At 42.7% G+C, this 23,308-nt stretch overlaps 1 protein-coding gene across 4 annotated transcripts in view; it reads left to right on the top strand.

Annotated features, from left to right (window-relative positions):
* Positions 1 to 23,308, top strand: part of kcnab1a (potassium voltage-gated channel subfamily A regulatory beta subunit 1a) — a 121,323-nt gene that overhangs the window by 38,606 nt on the left and 59,409 nt on the right. For 2 of the 4 annotated variants that reach the window (XM_071898751.1, XM_071898825.1), the window contains exon 1: positions 10,536 to 10,747. The exons of the other annotated variants lie outside the window; for them this stretch is intronic. In XM_071898751.1, coding sequence (XP_071754852.1) covers positions 10,536 to 10,747 — 212 coding nt within the window. Of the gene's footprint in view, positions 1 to 10,535; positions 10,748 to 23,308 lie in introns of those variants that run through there. 4 annotated transcript variants of the gene reach the window in all.

Here is a 23,308-nt window from a genome sequence, read left to right on the forward strand (position 1 = left end):
ACATCCATTAGTATCAATGAGTGTGTTTACATGCGCTCCCATTTACTACTCGGGATACCCAAGTCATATTAAATAATAGCGCTGAGATCACAAAAATCATATTCCAAGCACAATAACCCATATGAACTCTCGTCATGAATATTTGAAACCACGATAACAAGATAAATGTAATATTAGCCAGTATGCTGAGGCATGTGCATATCTTGCCCTGTTCATATGTTTAACTCAGTTTCCATAGTAATATCTGTTTTTTAATATACACAGGAATGTTTGTATGTGGGTTATGAGAATGCATATAAATAGCTTATTCCAAATTAGAATGTAATTGCAATATGAGATATTTTCTGTATGTAGGAAAACACTTTCACTGACTCAAAACACTGAGAAGTCAGTCCTATATGGTACAGCACCTTCCAAAAGGAAAGGGTGAGGGTTTACACTCTTGATGCATGCCCCACTCTAGAGCCATGGACACACACTTTTTCTGCTTCTTAGAAAGGCGTTAAAAACAATAAGTGTATCAAAATATAACTATATCTATATAATCTTTTGTTCAAAGCTGTATTTATTTACTTGATTTATCCTTGTGTATAGAATGTGCTGGAAGCGGTGGGGGAGTGTCGGCACTATGGTGTCACCACTTTGATTGAGATCACTGCTGTGACTGGGGTGAAATGGAAATGGTGCTGTTATGGATTTTAATAGATTCAACTGACTAATGAAACACTCATACTCTTTCTTTGTCACTTTGACCTACGGCCTTAGTCATGGTTGAAAGGACTAGGAAAGATTTATTGATAATGGGACTGTGTGTGTGTGTGTGTGTGTGTGTGCGCATGCATGTTTTTATGTGTGCAAATGTGTTTGTAGTATGTGCTTAATATGCCATCAAGTGTGTGCACATGTATTGTGTGTGTGTGTGTGTGTGTGTGTGTGTGTGTGTTGGTAAGTGTGTGTGTGTGTGTGTGTAAGTGTGTGTGTTATTTGTAACTCAACAGAGCTGTAAAATGGAAATGACAGCCACTGTATCATTCTTTTACTCTGCATGAAGCCTTGGAATTACATTATTTTTCTGCTGCCTTCAGTCATCACATCTTGAGTCACTTATGCACACATTTTAAAATGTTTTTTTTTAAATGGGTCATATCCTTGTAACAGAAAGCAGGATTTGGTAATAGCCTAGTCTTTGGGGGATATTAGATTCCTTTATTCCCTCTTCGGAGTAAGTATTTTAAACTTTGTGTACATGTTTGTGTGTTTTTTGAACATGTGTCTTGTATAACTTGTATAATAATAGATAATTGCAAAATTATTTTCTAAATACAAGAGAACACCTGAACTTGACTGATATTTTCTGTGAGCCTGATGAAGAGGGCTCCAAACGTCGCTATGTCCTGATCGATAATAAATCATATACTTGGGAGCAATAGACAGTGTGTGGAGTTTTACTCTCTACATGAAGTATTGTTTAGAGCAATCATCCTTCATGGGGTTCAAGCCGCCTGTTGGCAAGCATCCAGCTAGCTGAAGTGTCCTTGAGCACTAAACCCCTACCAGCCTCCCTGTTTCACCTGTTTCAGCATTGTCCGTAGTTGTTCATCAGTTGAAATCAGTTGTCATGACTTAATGCATGCACCAGTACAAAGTGTATGAAACCAGGAGCTTGAAATGAACTAAAATACAAAAAGAAGTGCTAAAAGAATGGCAGTGGCACCTTCCGTTCTATTTATCAAAAGTAACCAAAGGCCTCATTTTAACATTCACAGTTACATCAGCATTCTCGGAAAATGAAATAAAATGTATTTCCGTAACACGTGGCATTCTGTGAACACTATCCATTTTAATAACCCCAAAAACTCACTTCAAACTTCAAATGTGCTAACCAGGGCGCCCCACCCGAAGAGTGGACCGAGCAGGTGAGGAAAGTTCTATATAGCAACACCCGAGCACATGTTGCAAAATCTGTGAACATCGCCATACAACGCTGTCATCTCTTAGTAACGATTACAGTAGGTACCTTTATACTTTGCTATTAATGCAATTAAATCAATTATTCTGCACAAAAGTAACATTTAACATGATATTTACCCATCAAACAGAACCAGCGCCCCTGATGGAGATGTGTTCTTCCCAAAGTTATCGTCTCTCTTTGGGGTTTTCTCTCACAGTTACCCAACACACCTTGCAATTACGGTGCCAAGGGGATGGTGCAGTGGAGTACAGTGTGTACAACATTTTACCGCTGGGTTATATATACATGTATCCAACCACTCTGCTACATTTTAGGAAATGTGAAGTCATCTTTCCTCTTCACTATAGGGGGTTTGTTCAACCCATTTTTTTTCTGCAAGCGTTGTGGAAAAATCAATGTTTCCCACCTACTTCCAACACCTGGAGCAGCTTATTAAGGTGCCTGACTCTCCAAGGGATGGCACTCTGAAAGAGTTTCAACAATAAAATAAGAACAGTTCCCTGACCCAAATTAAGGCCCTGATCACCAAAACGCATCGGTCTTGTGATTAAAGTTTTCGCCAAGTCTAGCTGACTTTTTCCTTCATTTAGCTCACCGCACAAACATGTTGGTGGAACTGCGAGGCTGCAAATGAGTTTGTTTCATTCTATAACAGTTTCAAACCCGACTCCCCCACAGCTGCCAGGAGTGGTTCAGTCCATGGCGGGGGGAAGGGCACATTCCCGTGGCCAGGAGCTGAGCAGATTACAGTCACAGGGAGGGGTGGCATCGCTGGCGCTGCCCTGTCAACTTAAGTCACGGCACTGAATCACTTAGAGCGGAGCTGCAGGCGGTGTGTGTGGGCACACGGTGGGAACAGACCTTGCCACCCCGGCAGTCCCGCTGACCATCCTGATAATGTCTCGGTGTGCGTTGGTCTGTTTGATGGACATATGACATAATCATGTTTTTTTCTTCTTCTATTTGTCTACACTGTTTTCCTCAGGGAAATGCTGAATAAGCACATAAAATGATTCATACACTAATTCTGTAGGGTATACGTGTTCGCGTGTGTTTACATTTGTGTGCGTGTATGTGAGTGATTGTTTGCCTGCGGCGCACATACTGTATGAGCGCACATGTTCACGTGTGTGTGTGTGTGTGTTATGTGCTATGTATGTCTTGTTCAGCAGGGAATGCTGTGGATGTGTGCAGTGGGAACTTAATGTGTATCAGATATTATATTCACATTAGTGTTGGGTCATATAGCATTGACCTGAGGGAAGGCTAGACAGTCGGGTACATTACATCACTGGATAACATGGTGGAGGGACACTGCAAGACATGCTGTATACACACCGGAACATGCGCGCACACACACACACACACGACACACAAACATAGCGTGAGGCATCTCATGGGGATTCTAATGTGGAGTGCAATATGTGGTGTGTGGGCTTTTGCTGACAAAGCTCATGACCCAGCATGAAGTAGAACACACACACACACACACACACACACACACACGTATGTACACACACACACAAACACACAGGTGCAGAAGTAGGACACATTCTCTGCCGTACCCTCGGTGTTGTAAATGTGACATCACTTGCCGCTGACACGGCAGCTGTTCCAGTGGAAAACAAAAACAAAACTAAGAGAAATGGTGAAAAAAGGCATGAAAATGTGTACAACCTGAAATCACAGAGGCAAGAAATGTGGGCATACTGAATTAGATTTAATTGTCACGTCATCATTGTACAGCAGATCTGTTGTATATCCAAAAAGTCAGCTTTCCGGAAAGTGAGAAATTGGATTTTCCCATTGTCCCTGATGTATTTTGAATATTTGACACTTTCTTGGAGATTTTGCTGCATGCAATGGAACACTACTGCTGCACTTCCCCTAATTTTTCCTCTATTTCAGCTGCCATAGGACCCATGGAATACAGTATATACACACTGAAGTGTACCTTACAGCATTTGAGAAAAGATGCAGTAGCTGCTGCAGTACAGATGCAGAATAAAAGCGAGCTGTAAGACTTATACAAGAGTTACCACTGCTGTAAAGGCCAGCCAACCTGCTGTCACAGGCCCTACGATCCTCCTCTACTAAAACAACTTCTGGTTAGCTTTACGAGCCGGCCTTTGCCTCACTCCACAGTGGGAAACAGCTTCTTTCTGGGTCCCAGACATTAGCTGTAAAACTTCCAATAAAACATAGATGCTTATATTGATTGCCGCTGAATTGTAGCCTCCTTTATTTGGCTCTAGAGAGAGGCAGAGAAAGAAACAAAGAGGTCTGTCTGTGTGTGCGTGTGTGTGTGTATTTTAAGGAATATAATAAAACTCACTGTGTACATGCGTACAGTCTTATATTTGGCCTTTCCATCTGCTATTGATTTACGCCTTTCAGTCACCGCACCTTTCATGCAGTGTCTTTCAGTTAAAATTGATTGTCTGTGTATCTGACAAACTAATTTGGGCAAATATACTGTATAAGAAAACAGGAAGAAAAGAACTAACAGCAGAAGTTTTTCTGGAGAAAACTCAAATATTGAAGCATAGGAGTAAAACCTTAAAATATATCTGAATCAAGGACATCTGAACTGGCCTTTTGACTCAAATTCATAATATAGGAAATATATGGCAATGCCAAATTATGTTTTGTTGATTGTGCAAAATTATTGGAATTTCCTTGTCCATGGTTAATATGAGATTGGTCAATGTATTTCAGTCATACACTTTCACAAATCCAAATGACCTTCAGTTCCCAGGGTTTTAGTAAGAAAAGTTGTTTTACAAAGGGGTTAGTGGGTGGCAAGAGGCTATAGGAATGGTAGATATGTGGTAGTCTTAAGGGCTTTACACAGAGTATGCAGCCGTCGTGAGGATGCCATTCATCTTCAATGAGAGAAGCAAAGAGCAGAGATTTGCGGCTCTCTCCTAGGCGGAGCGGCAAGCAATGCTCACAGAGTAGAAATCACTTCAGCTTTCAGCACAATCGTTGTGCGGATTTGTATAGTAGCCACAGAGGAAATGTTAATCAGAGCCGTAGCTGATTTCCCAAAGCTCTTTGACATAACCCAACAGTTTTATCATGGGGATGTCAATAGAAAGGCTGCAGCATGGGAACGTGTTGGGGCGGTGGAGTAGTTTGCTCTTTCAATTTACATTTATTTAAATGTGTTTTAGTCCAACATTTAATAACAATGAATAAAAACAAAGGAAATGCATACAGTTACACATGGCTTTTTGAATATATGGCTATACAGGCCTGCTAGGTATTATGGGAATAGCATTTTATGAAACTGGAACACAGCACAGAGAAGTGTGCACAAACACGTCTTCAGTGAGACAACTTTGCTAGTAGCTGTCCTCTGCCCTAGCTGTATTTAGCACAAGGGTTGTTGCTATGGTAATGTACGCTACTACGTATGAATGTGTTGTGAACATGGTGCAAACGTGGTGCGAATGCGATGCAAACGCGATGCAAACGCGATGCGAACGTGATGCGAATGCGGCCAGTGAAGCTAAAATTTTCCACATGAAAGCATATGGAATGTAGTTGAAATAGTGAAATATAGCCCATTAGTGCAAACTGAGTTGATCTTCGGCATTTTAAATGGAGTGGTGGATCAGGTGAGAGGAGAGTTTGTAACAAATAACAGTGACAAATGACTGGTTACATATAGACAGACATAAAACACACACACACATACTGTACATACATAGACTAGTGAAGGACTGGTCAGAACAATTTATTACAGATATATTTATATTTTTTCCACAAGTCCACTCCAAACCAATCATTTTGAGATGTTATCCATATTGGAAGAACTGTGACTAATTTTGTTTAATATGAATTTCAGCAAACTATATTTCTGTTTAGACTGCAAACACACACACACACACACACTCTCTCTCTCTCTCTCTCTCTCTCCGTCTCTCTCTGTCTGTCTCACTCACACACACACTTCAGCACAATAATGCACCTCACAACCACAATCTATTTCACTCAGCACTTTTCCAGTCCTCATTAGAGGGAAGGGGATTACAAAACTGGGAATATGACCCGGCTTCAATTCCACGCGTGGAATTGGTTGGGAATCAGCTGCTCCCCTGTGGAGCGGGAAGTGATCGAGCAGGATGTGATCGATCTGGAATGGGCAGCTTTTCCATTAGGTGTGAGATTGATCTGTCGCTGTAAATACTTGACATTTACTTCCCAGTAAGGGAGGGAGAATGAGGAGTTCATTTCCAAAACACTATATGCACCTCCAAGAGAGGAAAAAGTGCTGACGGCAGATCATTCAGTATCTAAGATACAGGTAGCACATCTTCAGATATCAAGTCTGTAAAAGTGACAGTCAATCGTGCCCACACACACACACACACACACACACAATACACAGACACACATTCCTGTTAATCAGAGGCAAGTTTTGTTTCCAAATTTTCAGCTGTATTCTGAGAAACGATGGAGTGGGTTGAAGATGGCGGAGGGGAGGGAGAGGAGAGGGCGGGGGGTAGGGGGGGCAGACTGGACTGATTGAAAAGGCTGATTGCAGGGATTAAACAGTGAGTTGCTGCGCTGTGCAAATCGGGAGGTCAGTGGACTAAAACAGTTTAAAACAATGGACTCTATCCCTATCAGTCACAGTTAGATAAAACCAATTACCTCAGCAGGCTGCTCCGGCCCTGGACTCCTTAAGGCGCCATATCCCAACAGACTGCTCCGGAGCCATGCTGAAGCTCTATTTAGACAGTTTAACAGGCAGGCAGGGTAATGGGGTTATTACCCGAGCATATAGTGATTTTAGTCACGCCTAAATCTGCCGTGTGACTTTCACGGACTGCATGCACCCATGTCAATACAGATCCACTTTTACAGTACTGTCAAATGTACACCAGTAAAACCATTCCAGTCTGAATGGATGAATGAATCCCTGAATTTTTTAAGCAAGGCCACCCAGCTACTCCAAATCTATAATTTTGAGAGTGCAAATTGGTCATTGACATTGTCATGAAAACAAATCCCATCTGAGCAACACTTGTAAGGCTCCCAGTAAGTTTGCTCTTTTAAAGGTTGATGTGATGAGATTATTTTAAATGTGTCACGTTTTTCAGTGCAACACTGTACCACCGTGTAACTCTAGCTCCTCGGCTCCTTCCACCCCCTCCTAACATTTAGATGCTGTTTTTGGAGTAATGCAAAACACTGATCACCCTGACTGATAACGCTGAGGTTAGCATGACATTTTCATGGCATTTACAAACTCGTCCTCTTGCTTGTGGACTGTTGTTGGTGCAGTTCGGTGTAACATCGTAACACTGTACTGCACCAACGCGTTCTGTGGGTACAGCCACGGGTTAAAGTGGGATTTGGCAGGTGGGGGAACCCTGTGTCCGGGGGGGGGGGGACGCAGGACGAGCCGCTGACTGAGATTACTCTGAGCACCATGCATGGGAATAAATTACAATATAATAGATTTGTGTATATTTCTTGCTATTCAGATGGTCTGAATAACTCTCTGCTGCACGGTGCTGCTCTGTCTCGTCTGTCCGTGCGCTGTCAGCGTCTCTTATCAGTTATGAATTTGTTTTTCACTGCGTGAGAAAATGGACTTGTGGCGTGAGAGCGTGTGAAAAATGTATATTGCGTGAGTCTCACGGTCAATGCGTGATATACATATTATGTATGAAACCTCCGATCAGATTTATTTACTTATTAATCGAAGGTGCCGGAACGCCGTTCCGGATCGTTCCGGCCCACTTTAACCCCTGGGTACAGCCTAGTGTTTCATGTGTGTTAGCATTACACATTTATCACTTCTTACCAGTTTACGGAGCAAGCCAAATATGTTATAGTTGACAAGGTTGACAAGGTTAACATCATTGTCGGCTAACAAAAATACATATTAAATATTAGATTTTGTTCATCAACAATCTAAAAATATGTGGATTGGAAGTGGATGTCTAAGCTGAATCTTCCTCACTCACTGTTTGTTGTGCCCAGATAATATGGATGGTGTTTGTATTCTGACCAAACACTAGCATGTGAAAGCACTGCAGTGATGACATTTACACCACATGTGCTCATCCACTGCACACACAGGAGGGTACACACACACACACACACACACACACACACACACACAGATCATAGAGAGCCCCTGCAGCACAGTGCTCCATTTACCTCTGCTTGACACCCTTTATAGAATTACTGGAGAACACACAACATAAACACCTTACTGTGTAAACACACACACACACACACACTCTCGCATGCATGCATTTGCATGTACTGTAATCAAACACACACACACACAAATACACATAACATACACAGTCATTCACAAGCAGGCATGAATTGTCATGTACTGTAATACCGTAATCACACAAACACACACACACACACACACACACACACACACACACACACACACACACACACACACACACACACACACAGGTGCATTCATTCCTTCTCTTCCCAGCTCTATTACTCCTCAGCCTGCTCTGTTTTTAGTCTTTTTCTTTCTCCTGATTCCAATCTCTCCACACCTCCCCCATCTCCTCCATCCATCCTGTCTCTCTTTCTCTTTGATTTGCAGCTGCCTATGGGGGATGTATGTGCAGTACATACTGTGTGGACATGTGGGGGGGAAAAGATTACTTACTGTCAGCAAATATGTTTGTGAAATGCACCATAGTTGCGTTTTTTACCGTGATGTGTGTTTTGCATAATTTTGTGTGTGTGTGTGTGTGTGTGTGTGCAGTAAAAGATGCACAAAATGAGATGACACCTGAACAAGACTCATCTAATCTACCAATTACAATATATCTGTCGTCACCCAAACAAATAATACATCTGAGCGCAAAGCAAAAGCCCATTTCTTACTTGGAGAAATGCCAAAAGGTGGCACAGGAGAACAACCCAATCAAGAGAAAGAAAGAGAAAGTGGAAAGGGAGAGAGAAAGAGAAAAAGAACGAGGGAAGGTATACCGTAGAGAGAATGAATACTCTAGTGTGCAGTACAGGAAGAATAAATGGAAACAGCTTTGGTGTGTGAAAAGTATTGGTGAAAGAGATGAAGGAACCCCTAAAGACAAAGGTTAGAGAGAGAGAGAGAGAGAGAGAGAAATTGAATTGAGCTGAACTGAATTGAAATTGAGTAAGAGAGAGAGAATAAGAGCGAAAGACAAACAGAGAGAGAGAGTGGGAGTGAGAGAGAGACAGAGGTAGGGAGAGTGGGAGTAAGAGAGAGAACGAGAGAGAATAAAACAGAAACAGAGAGAAAGAGAGAGAGAGTGGGAGAGAGAGCGAGAGAGAGAGAGAGAGAGAGAGAGTAGGAGTGAGAGAGAGAGAGAGAGAGAGAGAGAAAGCGCTATGTTGCACCACATGCCTCTCGCTTCCCTCAAGGTGTGCCGTCGGAGAGGGAGCTGCCCTGCTGGGAAAAAAAACACAAAAAACAACAGGAGAAGAAGAGTGGAGCATCAAAATATTGGCTAGAGAGCAAATATCAGAGAGCGAAGGGAAAGAGCAGAGAAAGAGGGGGGGAATCTGGGGCAGATGCACATTAGTGACACACATTAACATCGGCAGGCTGGAGCGAGGGAGCGCCAAAGAGCCTCGGAGAGACACAGAGAGAGGAAGAAAGGCAGAGGGGAAGAGAAGAAGAACGAGGAGAGGAGAGGAGAAGAAGTGACAAGAGAGGAAAAAGTGCTGATGGCAGAACTGTGACGGTGCACCCTGCCTGGACCCGAGAATGACTCCCTCCCTGCCTCCTTTCCTCCTCCCTCCCTGCCCCATCTCCTTATCCATCCTCTGACCCTGTCCCCTCCTCCTTCACCCTCCTCTTCTCTCTCTCTCACTCACTCTATCGCGCTCTCTCTCTCACTCTTCCCACAGTCAGACCAGGGAGAGCACAGTGCCAGGATCACATCTCTTTCTCTCTCTCTCTGCATTCCCTCCTCTGGAATCTCTCCAGCTCCTCTTGCTTGCCATTCTGCAGCCGAAAGCCCCGTTAGAAAATTCCCTGAGCTCGGCACCGGAGACGGGACACGGGAGAAGAGAGGAACAAGGGGGGGGCTGAGGGATGAATTCGGGTTCCCTCAAAGAACTGAGGAGTGCTTTGTTCTTTTCAGGCTTTTGATTGTTGACCTTTTCAGATGCCTCTCTCTCCTACGAGGACAGACTCTGAAATGAAAGACTTGAAGTGAACCGGGAGAACAAAAAAAGGGAGAGCGTTTACAGCAGAAGCTTTTACAGCTTTGTTTTGCCTCACAGAACAAAGTGATGCAGATGGAGACGCGGCGTTCGGGACTTGGCAACTGAGCAGCTCATCCACTTCCAAGGAAAGAGAAAGAACTTCTGAGGAAACGGGGGACTCTGAACACAGGCTTTCATTACGGGAGAACGAGACAAGTGATTTTGAAAAGACTCTGTTTGGGGCTTTCTCTAGTAGATCAGGCTTTCTCTCCGGTCTCTCTCTCTCCGCTCCTTCCCTCCCTTGCTCCATCCCATCCGTACTTTTCTTCGACATCTCGGGCAAAACTCCCCCAATCGCAGCGCAGCCATGCAGGTGTCCATCGCCTGCACGGACCACAACCTGAAGAGGGGGAATGGGGACCACAGCAAGCAGAGCGCCACCAGCCCCAATGTGGTGAACCAGGCCAGGGCCAAGTTCCGCACCGTGGCCATCATCGCTCGCAGCTTCGGCTCCTTCACCCCGCGGCACCACATCTCACTGAAGGAGTCCACGGGGAAACACACCGGCATGAAGTACAGGTGTGTGTGTGTTTCATCAGAGCCAGGGTTCTGTGTGTGTGTGTGTGTGTGTGTGCTTGTACATTAAAGTATTGAGTTGTGGGGGATACATTTAGTTATTGTAGAATAAGCTTATGCTACAACATTATTTTCCTTTCACGTGTTTGTATCTACCTGTGTGGTGGTGATTTTTTCCTTTTCCATTTCAATTCCTTTTTTCATCTACTTCATTGGGCTTTTGCTACTTTCAAGCTGTCAGGCTGAAAGGGTTAGGGGCCAAATCACTTTCACTTTGTGTGGTGTTTTTTTTTTTAAAGAACCTTTTGGAGTTAAATGTCAAATCTTTGATGCTCAGTATCAAAGAACTGCACTCCACCCAGGTAGAACCTTATGACACCCGGTTCACAGCCTTTTATATGGCAGAAGTTTTCCCATTTTTTTTAAATGTTGAAGAAAACCCACTTGCTTACTGAATGAATTGAAAGTAGCCATCAAAAACATCCCTTTATCTGCCTTAAAATCCCCACTCACCTGTCTTATGTTGCCTTCAGATTGTGGCATTTAAAAAAGCCATTCTTGTCAGTCCCAGCTGAAGTGCCTTCTGCCAAGCCTGCAGACACTAACGCACATTTTTCAAATTTAATTTTCAATCTCCAGACTTGTCAGGAAGGCACACTGAAGCTGCTCATTCAAGAGGCTCTTGCTTTGTCTCTCTGGTAAAAAGAAGAGCTCAGTCTTGACAGGTTCAACATCTAATTTGGGAAACCGCAGCAAAGGACGGCAAAAAGCTCCATGTGGGCATAGTCAGGTTTTACTGTCTCCTCACATCGAAAATGAATGCTGTCTGGTTTGCTGTCTGCTACCCAGCCAGAGTAACTGTACTGACACTTTCTACAGGTTCTGTGCCTGCTCTCTCTATCAGTCCCCCCCCCCCTCCCCTTCATACTGTACCACCCTCTCACACACAGACTCGGTTCCTTTGACTTTTTCTCACATGGACTTACTCTCTTATCTGCCTCACACACATCCTAAACCTCTCTCTCTCTCTTTCTCTCTCTCTCTCTCACATACGCCGTCGCTCTCGCTCAAACGTTCAAATGCTTTCAAATGGCATGAATGGAAGAGGACTCTTCTGTTTCCGCTTCTCTCCCACACACCTAAACACTCTTTTTCTCTACCTTTCTCTCACACATACTGTAGGCAGCACTGTCTCTCTGCTTCTCTCTCTCTCTGTGGTTTGGTGAGACGGCTCTACAGTGTGGGCAGAGTGTCTGAGTCTGATTCGACCTCAGCTTTGCTGCTGCTCAGCTGACTTGTGTGTTTGACTCTTAGCCTCAGGGTGCGAATCTTACGTAAAAGATGGCGCCATTACTTTCTTACCAAACTAAAATCAGGCTGGGCTGTGTGTGGCGGTGCCTCTCTTTATGTACGTGTATGCGTGCGTGTTTGTGTGTGTATTTGTGTGACAGAGTAAAGTTAGCATTTACTATTTAGTGCTGCTATATTTGAAGCTGTTCATATTCCATTGAAAAAAAGCTGTAATAAAACTGTTTTCAATGTCAAGGCAAGGAAAAGCACATCAGACACAGTATTTACTGAGACAGACCTCGATCTGACAGTAATCTCGCCACTGTGGAAAGATTTTCAGGCCGTTTTAGGACTTTCATGTGGCTGCTGTGCAGACTGCTCTGATAAAAAGAGAATGTTTGCCATGCTGTGCTGATTTTATAATAGGTTGATGATACAAATCGCAAGAGTTGCAGTAAAATAAATGTTTCATTCACAGTGAAAATAAGGTCTAGTCTACATCAGTTGTATGCAGTTTTATTGTCAGGATTATTCCACATTCAACAAGCTGGAGCTTCCTCATTTTTCCCCTCTGATTCAGGTATATACAGTATATCAGAAGTATTTGTAACTTCTACGGTCTCTGTGTTGTTATTTTCACCGGACTCATTACTGGCTGCTCATAATGTAGGCAATTTCTGGATATGAATGTCAGCTACGCCACCTAAATGCTAATGCCACCTAAATGCTATGAATGTAAATGTAATTGTTTTGATTGCTTAAGTGCTGAATAGAGCAACAGAGCGCGCTATACGGAACACAGTAAAAGAAATGGAATATTAACATAATGTGGCATGTAAAAAAACATGTAACATGGAATATATATGTAGCACGTCTCCTGTAATCCCCTCCTTGGGAATTGATCAAAGAGTGGGAAGAGTGTCACAACTGCATGCATGAAACCACACACACACATGCACATGACACACACACACACACACACACATACAGTACACGCATAAATGTACTGCTGCTCGTCAACACATGGAACGCACGTATTGCACACAGAGACACACACTGGCATACAGACACACACACACACACACACACACACACACACACATCCACACACACACACACACATACACACACTGAACTGGAGCCCTGAGGTCATTCAGAGCAACAGTCCCCTGGGTCTGTTCTGTCATTACACTTCTCAGGCATGACAGACAACTCTGTGTGTGTGTGTGTGTGTGTGTGTGTGTGTGTGTGTGTGTGTGTGTGTGTGTGTGTGTGCGTGTGCTGCAATTATACAACATGTGAAGGCTTGGTACCACATCAATACAGCCAAGGAGAGACTTAATGTAATTGGCAGCTGACACAAGCACGCTCACACACACACACACACACACACACACACACACTCTCCCCTACACAGCCTCTCCTATAGGATGGCACACCATATGCCACTGCAGTCTTCCTGTCAGTTTGTCATTAAAAGTTCAGTAGGCAGTAGAGAGTGAAAATGAGTTCTGACAATAGAAGAGGATGGGCTAGAGTTTCTACTCACTGCTCTATAGAGATGAGTGACAGGGAGAGAGAGAGAGTGGGAGAGAGGAACAGGGAGAGAAGAGATGGAGAGAGAAGGGAGGGAGAAAGAAATGGAGAGAGAGAGAGAGGGAGAGAGAGAGAGAGTGAGCTGGGAAGGCAGAGAGACTGAGAGAGATGAAGAGAAATGATACCTATGTGTGTACTGATCATTCAGCGCTGCATTGTCTTCTACTGACAGTAATACTCTGTAGGATAGACACTCTCTATCCCCTTCCTCTGGCATCTCTCTCTCTCTCTCTCTCTCTCTCTCTCTCTCTCTCTCTCCCTCTCTCTCTCTTTCTCTCACTCTCTCTTTCTTCCAGGAAGTGAACCCTAGGTTCTACACACCATCTGCTTTGGCACTGCAGTGTAGGTGATCATGCAGGACTGTTTTATGTGCTTGTTAGAATCAAAAGCTAGCAGAGATGACAGTTGGTGGCATGGGAGAGACCAATACCCTATAGACAGACAGTGTACCGACTGACATCGACGGTGTAGATACAGTACACATTACCATGAAATGAAATGAATGGGAATGTAATGTGCTACTGAGTGAGTGTTTGCACCTACAATGCATATCATTACATAGTAAATACTAACCACAGACAGTGTCAGTGTCACAAAGTGTTTGTGTTTGTCATGTAAACCTTTTCCATTTGCTCTATTCCCTAATAGCGTTATCATATTTGTCTTGTTGACTTACAAGGGGAACAAGTACAGCAAGTGTACTATCCATGTCTCAACTGTCTCAAGAATTAAAAAGCCTTTTCTGACCTGTCTCCTTCTCATCTCTCTGTCACAAGTGGTTTCTAAAAGCAAATATCAAAAATCATGCACCTGGTTTGCTCTTAATATGTTGTACAGTCAGTGCAGTTCTAGTGCTGTTAGACTTTAATGGAGTAGGACAGGCACAGAAAATGTGTGACACTATTCTCATTATAGATGCAGATTTATTATGAGAGGACAGACGCAATCAAAGTTGAAGCACAAAGATAGACACAAACACACACTCACATGCGTGTGCACAAACGTTGCACATGCACACGCGCGCACACACACACACACACACTCACACAGAGCAAGTATTAACAAGAGCAACCTCCAGACTGGTAGATACTTAAATGGATGTAATGGTGGTAATTTAAATACTTTAGTCCCTCCCATCACCTACATCCTTTTCTATGGAAGACTTTACAGATTTTTGATTGGCTCAGTAGATTCAATAAACTCACACCTCTAATCAGATCATCTCTGTGGTGACAGCCCATACAGGTTAAAGCACTAAATAAATACTGTTGGTGACTGTCATGTACTGGCTTATTGACTGATTGATAGATGTATGTGTTGTTTATTGGTGCGCTATGCCAGTCTGAATGAGCAGAAATCAATTAGCATTTAAATCAACTCTGACCACAGCGGAGCAGCACAGTGGGAATGTGCTTTTATCAGAATACACTCTCAGAAAAATAGATGCATTGCTCCACATCTTACACAGTGATAGAATACTTGCTTGTGTCGGAATGCCTAGCTACATTTTGTACTTCATTCAGACAGTGCAGCAGTAACAAAAGGTACAGTATTCTATTTTTTTTCTGAGTCCATTACAAAAACACATCAAATCCTCTACCATCATACTGTGGTGAGAGTTCATTCAATTTGATAACGATTTCTTCTCTTTCAGACTGGCATAGCGCCTCAGTAAACAATATTTGAATCAGTCAATCGGTCAGATAGGTCAAAGGAAACACACAGGAGAGAGAAATGGGACGGCTCTCATGGACGGATTCAAACATTCAGAGCCACGCTGTGGCGTGTGTAGCCTACTGCCGGTGGTACGCACACGTGTAGACTGAGCCGCCAGCACGCCACTTGCTCCCCGTTTCTCTTTTCCACGTCGCTGTGTGTTGCGATAACTGCAAGCTCTGAATCAGTCTGTGTTCGTAGCCAGGCGCAGTGTGGCGAGCATTTGATATGAGTCAAAGCGGCAGTCTTTTCTGTTTTGCCTCTTTGTTGGGTTCACACCACCGCTTTCCCACTCTCGCCCGCTCTCTCTGTGTTTCCTCTGCTGCGAGAGAGAGAGAGAGAGAGAGAGAGAAGGGAGAGAAGGGAGAGAAGGGAAATGGGGTATGCAAGTACAGTGAAAAGGGAGAGGAGGAGAAGGAGGAGAAGGAGGGAGGTAGAATTGATAGAGGGAAGCAGGAGGAGGGATAAGACTGTGCTTAACTTGGAATAAATTCTATTAATAACTGTGTGTGTGTGTGTGTGAGTATGTATATCTGTACAAACCCCTACAGAAATGTGTGAGGCATTAAAACCCTGCAGTCTTACAGGCTGAGCCCATGTTTACAGAACATGCTGTCACAAATGTATGTGAGTACACACACACATACACACACACACACACACACACACACACACACACACACACACACACACACACACACACACACACACACACAAACACACAAACACACATACAAATGAATCCAGGCTTATCTGCATTCGATTAATTCATACTTACACATTAACAAGTGCACACACTCACACACACACTCAAACACATCTTCCCCACCCTTTATCTCAGTTCTATGCAGTTTTTCAATTTAATTTCCCACTTATCTAAAATGAGTGTGTTCCTGTGGGTATGTGTGTCACACATTCACACACCAAGTCAACTGTCACTAAGAGCGTTTCTCCTGCATGAGAGCTCAAACACTGCTGACCCTCTGGTTTTCAGAGGGAGAGGAGCGGTGAGCGGGAGGAGAGGGGGGAGATTGGGGAGGTTAAAGAGAGTGAGGCCAAAGACTATGAAGCACGCAAACCTGCGCACTGATGAATGAGCAACACACACAGCCACATGCAGACACACATTCAGTACAACACAACATACGATCTTAAGAGGCCATTTCCTTCCACCCAAATGTTAGCCAGACTATGTGTTTACCAACTTGGAAATGTTCAGTTTTCAGTTCTGTCTGACCATTTGATCAGGTATAGGCAACCGTGTGCCGAGAGTCTGCAGGTTTTCATTCCAAACAAACACTACACTATGGCCCGGATCTACTGAAGACTTGCGCCAGTGCAAATCGAATAGCGTGTGCAAAAACAGCACACTGGGGATTTGCGCTTGAAATCATGGGTTGATCTGGATGCACAGTTTTTTGTGCTTTGGCCTAACTGCATATGCATTTGTGGGTGTTCCAAGGCTTTTCCAAGGGATTTATGGAAATTGGCAGTGGACGTGATGTATCAAGAGCCGGTGGCCGTTATTATCTGTTGATTGCGCACGGAATTTAAGACCAAAGAAAAGCATGTCTTATGGAACCGGCTCCAAGATCAAAGTGACACAGTCATCTACACAGCATAACATGTGCTCATTAGATTGCATCCCTATTACAATTCCAATTAAGTTTAAATGAGTATATTGACTTTAATGCAACATTTAGCCTCATTGAAGAGTAGCAGAAAGCACACTCAGTACCCAGACTATTACCCAAATATACATAAAGGAAAAGTCGCACGCTCCACTCTCAATACTGACAGTTGTTAACCAATGTCTCAGCGACATTGCCTTGATGAAAACAATGCAGCTAAAACTTTTGTGCGTAATAATTGCCACGACAATGAAAAACAATATATCTTTAAGGGTGACCTCATTTTTTCCAGTAGGTGTAAATAAAAATTCCAACCAATAAAACATCACAGCCTTGCTCTCCCTAACTGATATCCCATTGGCTTACACTTGAATGATCCCTCCCCACGTTATGCCCCCAATATCCTGTTTCACAAGGAAATACATCAAGTTAAAGAAGATGCTCTCAAAATGCAGTTTCATTGTGACTTTAAACGACGCCATATTTATGAGAGAGCCAGCCTAAACATAATCTCAGCTGACGTTTCAAGGTTCATCGCAATAAAAAAAATATGAGATATAAGGCATTGTGTTGCACAAAGCTGCTCACTCACTGGTAATTTGGCACAGAGGGCCGCTGCCAACTCAGCTAGCCTCCTGAGAGCTAGCACAACACAATGGTGTGAAAGACGAGATTAGCAGCTTCGGTAAAAGTGTGTGCGTGTGCGTGATATGCCATCCTATAGAGGAGGCTGTGTAGTCAGGTGTGTGTGTGTGAGTGTGTGTGTATGTGGGGGTGGACGCCTGGAGGAGGGGGGAGCTAATGAATGAAATGTATTTGTTTAAGTTACATTGGATAATTTTATTATCCCAAGGTCTAAATGGTGGGAGTAATGTGTGCAAATACATGCACCGTGTCTCTGTGCGTGTGCACGTGCATGCGTGTTCGTGTTACAGGAAGATGGCAGCTGTTCATCTCAGTACAACGTGTTCGGAACATGGGAACAAACAGCATAAGAGGAGAAAAAGGGAGTAAATTGGAAAAATGTTAATGAATAAAGGGAGAAATTCTGGGTGCCTGGTCGCGCTCCAAACCGCCACACAACAAACACTCAATGGCCCTAACCAACGCATTATCTCTGCTTGTTGCTATGGTGACGTGCCAAATAATCATGTACTTGGCTCTGTAGTGCCATCATTCAATTTGGAACACTTTAAAAGACACACACACACACACACACACACACATACAAAACTAAAGCAACAAACATATTTACATAAAGCTTAGTGCAATGCCATTCTGGGTAAAATCTTACCCAAGAAAACTAAGGCAACTAGATTGCTATGCAGCACTACACCAGACACTTCCTTACTGCTGTCTAAAAGTGAAACCATTTGTATTGTATTTCTATTTCATTAGTTAGTATACAGTGGAGAGTGGCAAGAAATATGGGCTAGGGAAAGATATTTCATTTCTTTTTATTTATTTATTTATTTATATAGCACTTATTTAAACATATTTGCTTCACAAGAATAAAATAAGAATAAACCATTCCTGACAAGGCAGATATTAAGGAAGAAGGCAAAGAATTCAACCCATAAAATCAATAAAAAGGTGTTTTTTTTAAAGAGATTTTTAAAGAGTTTTTTATTAACTTTTTATTAACTAACTAATTAAAGTAGAAGCAGGTGAGACAGGTTGAGGGAAGTGGGTTCGCCAAAGTACTCACTAAATTATAACACTTCATCACAAGATAACTGGACTGTAATGGAATGCAATGAACACCACAAATTGATGATATCTAACAGTGTCAAGAGTGAATTTTTCCTTTAACTTGATGGTTATGCATCATACAGTTCTCTAGTACAAGCCTACAAAATAACTGGCATCATTAGCTCAATTAATTTCCACATGAAACAGGGTGGAATCACATCACAAAGCCAGCTTTCACTATGTTTCTTTCTCTATATCTTTTTTCTTCTTTTCTCCGCTCATTGCTGTCTAATAGGGCAGGCAGCCTGGTGACAGGCAGCAGCAACTGATTTTTGAATTTTTGCATCAACATGTGCAGTAAAAAACTGAGACTTCAATGAAGACTGTACTGTATATATCAACATCTGATAAAAGCAACTACAAATACTTTACTGAAAGCCATCTTTCTCTTGGCTAAATGTGGATTTGGGACTGTTCTAGTGAGATACTCTTATTCAGAATATAATCTTCACACCGAATAGATAATATATGCATTTATCTCTCTATCTGTGCTGTTTGTTGCTGTGGAGCCTTGGGGGGAGGGGGGACATGGGTTTAAAGTCTGTTCAAAGCTGTAAGAGATACGCAAGCAGGTATTTAGCGCCCTCAGAGGGATGCAGGGATAATAAAAGGAGGGAGAGAGGAAAAGAAAGACAGAGCGGGAGGCTGTGTGAAATCTGTGAATGATAACACACCAGTAAATCCCTATAGCTAGGGGCCTATCGTATTGAACTGTGGGTAGAATAACAAGCAGCGATTGTCTCTGGCTGTCTGTCAGCCTCTAAACTGCTGCTCTGCCCTTGGCTGTCCTGAAAGATGCTAATAGTATTATTAATTATTGTGACAGCTCTGCAGTGTTCAAACCTTTTTCTTTTTTTTATTTGACAGCAATTGATAATTCTTGCATCCCTCTGTCAGTAGCTGAATAAAATGATATTGCGCTCAGTTAGTCTGTGCCAACTGACTGGTCTGGTAGATGTGCCACTGCTGTGTGTGCTGTGTCTGTGTACCTATCCATTTTTTTTGTTATAGCTTTTCTAATCTGATCCCAGTAGTGTTGCATGGCTTTTCCTGCTGATGTTAAGCACATCCCCATTCAGATGTGAAGTGCTTTCTCTGCTCCACTTACTTTTGCTTTTTTAATTAAAAGAAGTGCCAGGATGGCCCTGTCAGGCTCGTCCATTGGGTGTGTGGCCTGTCATCATGTCGCTGGCTCTGGGAGCCATTCCAGCTTGTCAGTCACAGCCATCTAATAAGGGTTGAAACTGAGTTTCATGACCAAAACCAGAAGTAAGTGTGAATGCAGACAGACTGAGATTGCGTATGCTGCACAGCTTCCTGAAGGTCCGACATCCGGGCAGCATTGTCGGAGAATCAAACCCGGAAGACAGACAATAAACAAACATGGACCTCCTGCAGCTTAACGAGCTAATTTGACGAACTTCATTCAAACAAATACTAGGTTAGTCTGGCTAGCAACACACTTGCAATAAAGGTCCATGTGTATGTGTTTTCTTAGTGATGACTGGAACAAAACTTTATATTTCGCCTTGTCGAAAAAGTTAAAGGTCAACATTGAGTCATAACTGGGAAACTGGGAAGTTTCTGACTTCATGTGAAATTTTCAAGTAGGACATTTGTTTTTCCGACATATCTGAAAGCACATAGAAACGAGAGAGAGATGGGATAGAGACTATCCTACAGTGTTACTGTCAGTAGAAGACAATGCAGCACTGAATGATCAGCACACACATAACTATCATTTCTCCTCATCTCTGTCTCTCTGCCTTCCCAGCTCTCTCTCTCTCCCTCTCTCCATTTCTTTCTCCCTCCCCTTCTCTCTCCATCTCTCCTCTCCTTGTTCCTCTCCCACTTTGTCCCTCTCCATCTCCCTCTTCCAGAGAGAGAGAGTGATCCATATACTGTTCTAATCAGGCGGTCTGAGGAAGGTTGGTCATATTCATGGTCATGTGCTTCACTGTGTGTCACGATGATACATCACTATCACTGGAGCACCATCATTTCAAATGTAGTTATAATTAATAGATTGCATTTGGCTTGGGCTTATATCTATAATATGAAGCTCATATAAAAACTGAATATTGCAATGACTAATGCATAGCGTATCTATTTTTACTTTACGGTTACAGTTTGACCTAGTTTGATAATGAGTACTTTAACGTACAGAGGACACTCACTCTTCATTGCATAATGAGGATGTCCGGCGAAAACCTCGCTTCTCCTATTTGACTTTTGACTAAACTGTAATTCACAGCTGTCATTGTTTCTAATGCAGAGAGGGGATGATTAGCACGCTGATTAGCACACCTTCAGCCGGAGAGGACGTACCATGGAGGGCCGAGAGTCTGCAGAGTATCATTCCAACCAAAGACGACACCACTGATTAGTTCCTCCTCTCTAATTGAATGTGTGCTAATCAGTGAAATCACGTGTGTATATTGGCATCACTGAGAAAATCAACAAGCTTTTCTCATCTCAAGTTTTCTTTACACAGCTGACCCGGGCGAAAATGCCACTCCAGAGCCGGGATACAATTAGTCGTGAATCAGTTTACACAGGCGTTCTTCATCTGCCTTTTACCCGGCCTGATCATGTTTATACTGCGGAGGGGAATCCGTCTGGTGCGACAAAACATTGCTTATGGTGGAGGATGACTGTTGTGCGATATCATTAAAAACTCGGCTACATATCCGTTTGGATCAAAATGCTTCTCTTAATATTTTTTGTTTTTGGTAGCTAAACTGCTTGACTTTAAGCAAAAGCTGTTGAGTTGGTTATGCGATTAGTTGTAAGATCGAGAAGAGTTCAGCAAAGGCGACAACGATTTCAGCAGGAAAGGGCAACAAGGTTGAGTGAACATATTACAGTAGGAAACATAAAGGCGATGAATCATACTCTTCTCTATACTGCTGTCTAATGGAGTGGCAGCTGGCAGCAGGTGGTTCCCATGGCATTTGCACAGGTATTTTTTTATTTCGACTTTACACAGAACAAAACCGGGTCAGGTTGGCTTTTTCTCTTTTTTTGTTTTTTTTAAAAGATGGATCAAAGTTATTTTAACCCTACTTTCTCCAGTGTGATGCCTTTACACAGAAATCAAACTGGCATCAGCTCCACCGGTAACTCACCAGTGTAAATGCTCTGTGTAAAGATGCTTCAGTTCCAAAAAAAAGCTAATATTTTAGAAGAAGAGGTTTCTGCAAATAAGAATGAAGCAGACTGTAAAGGTTAAGAGTAAAGGCAGAGAAACTCTACAGAGAAGTTTCATTGTTTTGGGCATTAGAGTCAAGTCAACACAGTGAGATTGGGGTTAATGCACTTGCTCTTTGAGTTTAAATGAGATGTGCAGCTAATAGCCCATATCTAATAGAATAGAATGTGTACATTTTGAATAGAGGACCTTGAGGGTTGTAATAATATATGGCAATTGTAAATGCAATGTGCAATCGTGCAATGGGAATAATTTAGTAATCTGCATAATGTGTAATGATATTCTTGAATTTGATTATTTTAACATTACTGAGTTTAATGAGGGTGCTACAGTAGCAATGACTATCATTCATATCCCATGCATGCTCAATACTGTGAATCATCTGTGAAACATTACGTGCTGTTTTTGAATAGATAAATGAAGAGGGAGAGGAAATACAATAATGCTTACTGTAAAACCCCCACATTTATCTTTTTTATTGCCAACAAGCAAGCTTCTATTGAATACAAAACAAAGGGAACAAGAAGTGAGTATTGCATTGGCTGGAGACCATTGATATGTTTTCCACAGCTGCTACTAGAAGATCTATTTCCGTCAGGTGTTTTCTCATGTTGGCATGTCTTGTGTTTGAGTTAATGAAAGCAATTCACAGCCTCATTCCTCGCTTCAATCAATAGGCGGAAGAAGGAATTCTGTGTGAGCATTAGTATTCCTAGTTGACTCTTCTTCTTCCTCTTCCTTTCTCTCCCCCTCTCTCTTTCTCTCTCTCATTTAAAAAAACCCTCACAAATCAAGAATGGCTGGGGAAATGCTGATGATGTAGATCTCTTCAGGGTGTTGATTGCGACCAGAATAGGTGCAGACCGTGAGAGAGAGCCAAAACTGTAACGATCTTTCAAAACCTCACTTAATATTTAACACAGCGTGCCTCCACTTAGATCTCTTGCATCCCGTAACCAAAACATTAACACCCAGCTTTGATGAAGACAGCATTGCCACCTTCACTCCCTCACTATTTCTCTTTGCTTTCTTCCCTTCTTCTCCTCCTCCCATCATTGTCTAGTGGGGCAGGCGGTGCCGCGGATGACGATAGTGTGATTACATTGAATTACTGTCAGAATGGTGTGCATGCAGGAATGCAGAGGGAAGGAGAGAAAGAGAGAGGGGAGGGAGAGATAGAAAGCGAGAGGCTGTCAGAATTATTAACAATCGGTTTATTGATTTTGAACGAATCATCTCCTTTCCGCTGCAGCTTCACCTCTCCAATATGATAGATGAGCGTGTGTGTGTGTGTGTGTAACTATGTGTGCGTAAGTGTGGCTGTGCATGTGTATCTTGGTACTGTATGTGTGTGTTGTATATATACTG

The sequence above is a fragment of the Centroberyx gerrardi genome, chromosome 6, assembly GCF_048128805.1.
Source record: "Centroberyx gerrardi isolate f3 chromosome 6, fCenGer3.hap1.cur.20231027, whole genome shotgun sequence".
Taxonomy (NCBI): Eukaryota; Metazoa; Chordata; class Actinopteri; order Beryciformes; family Berycidae; genus Centroberyx; species Centroberyx gerrardi.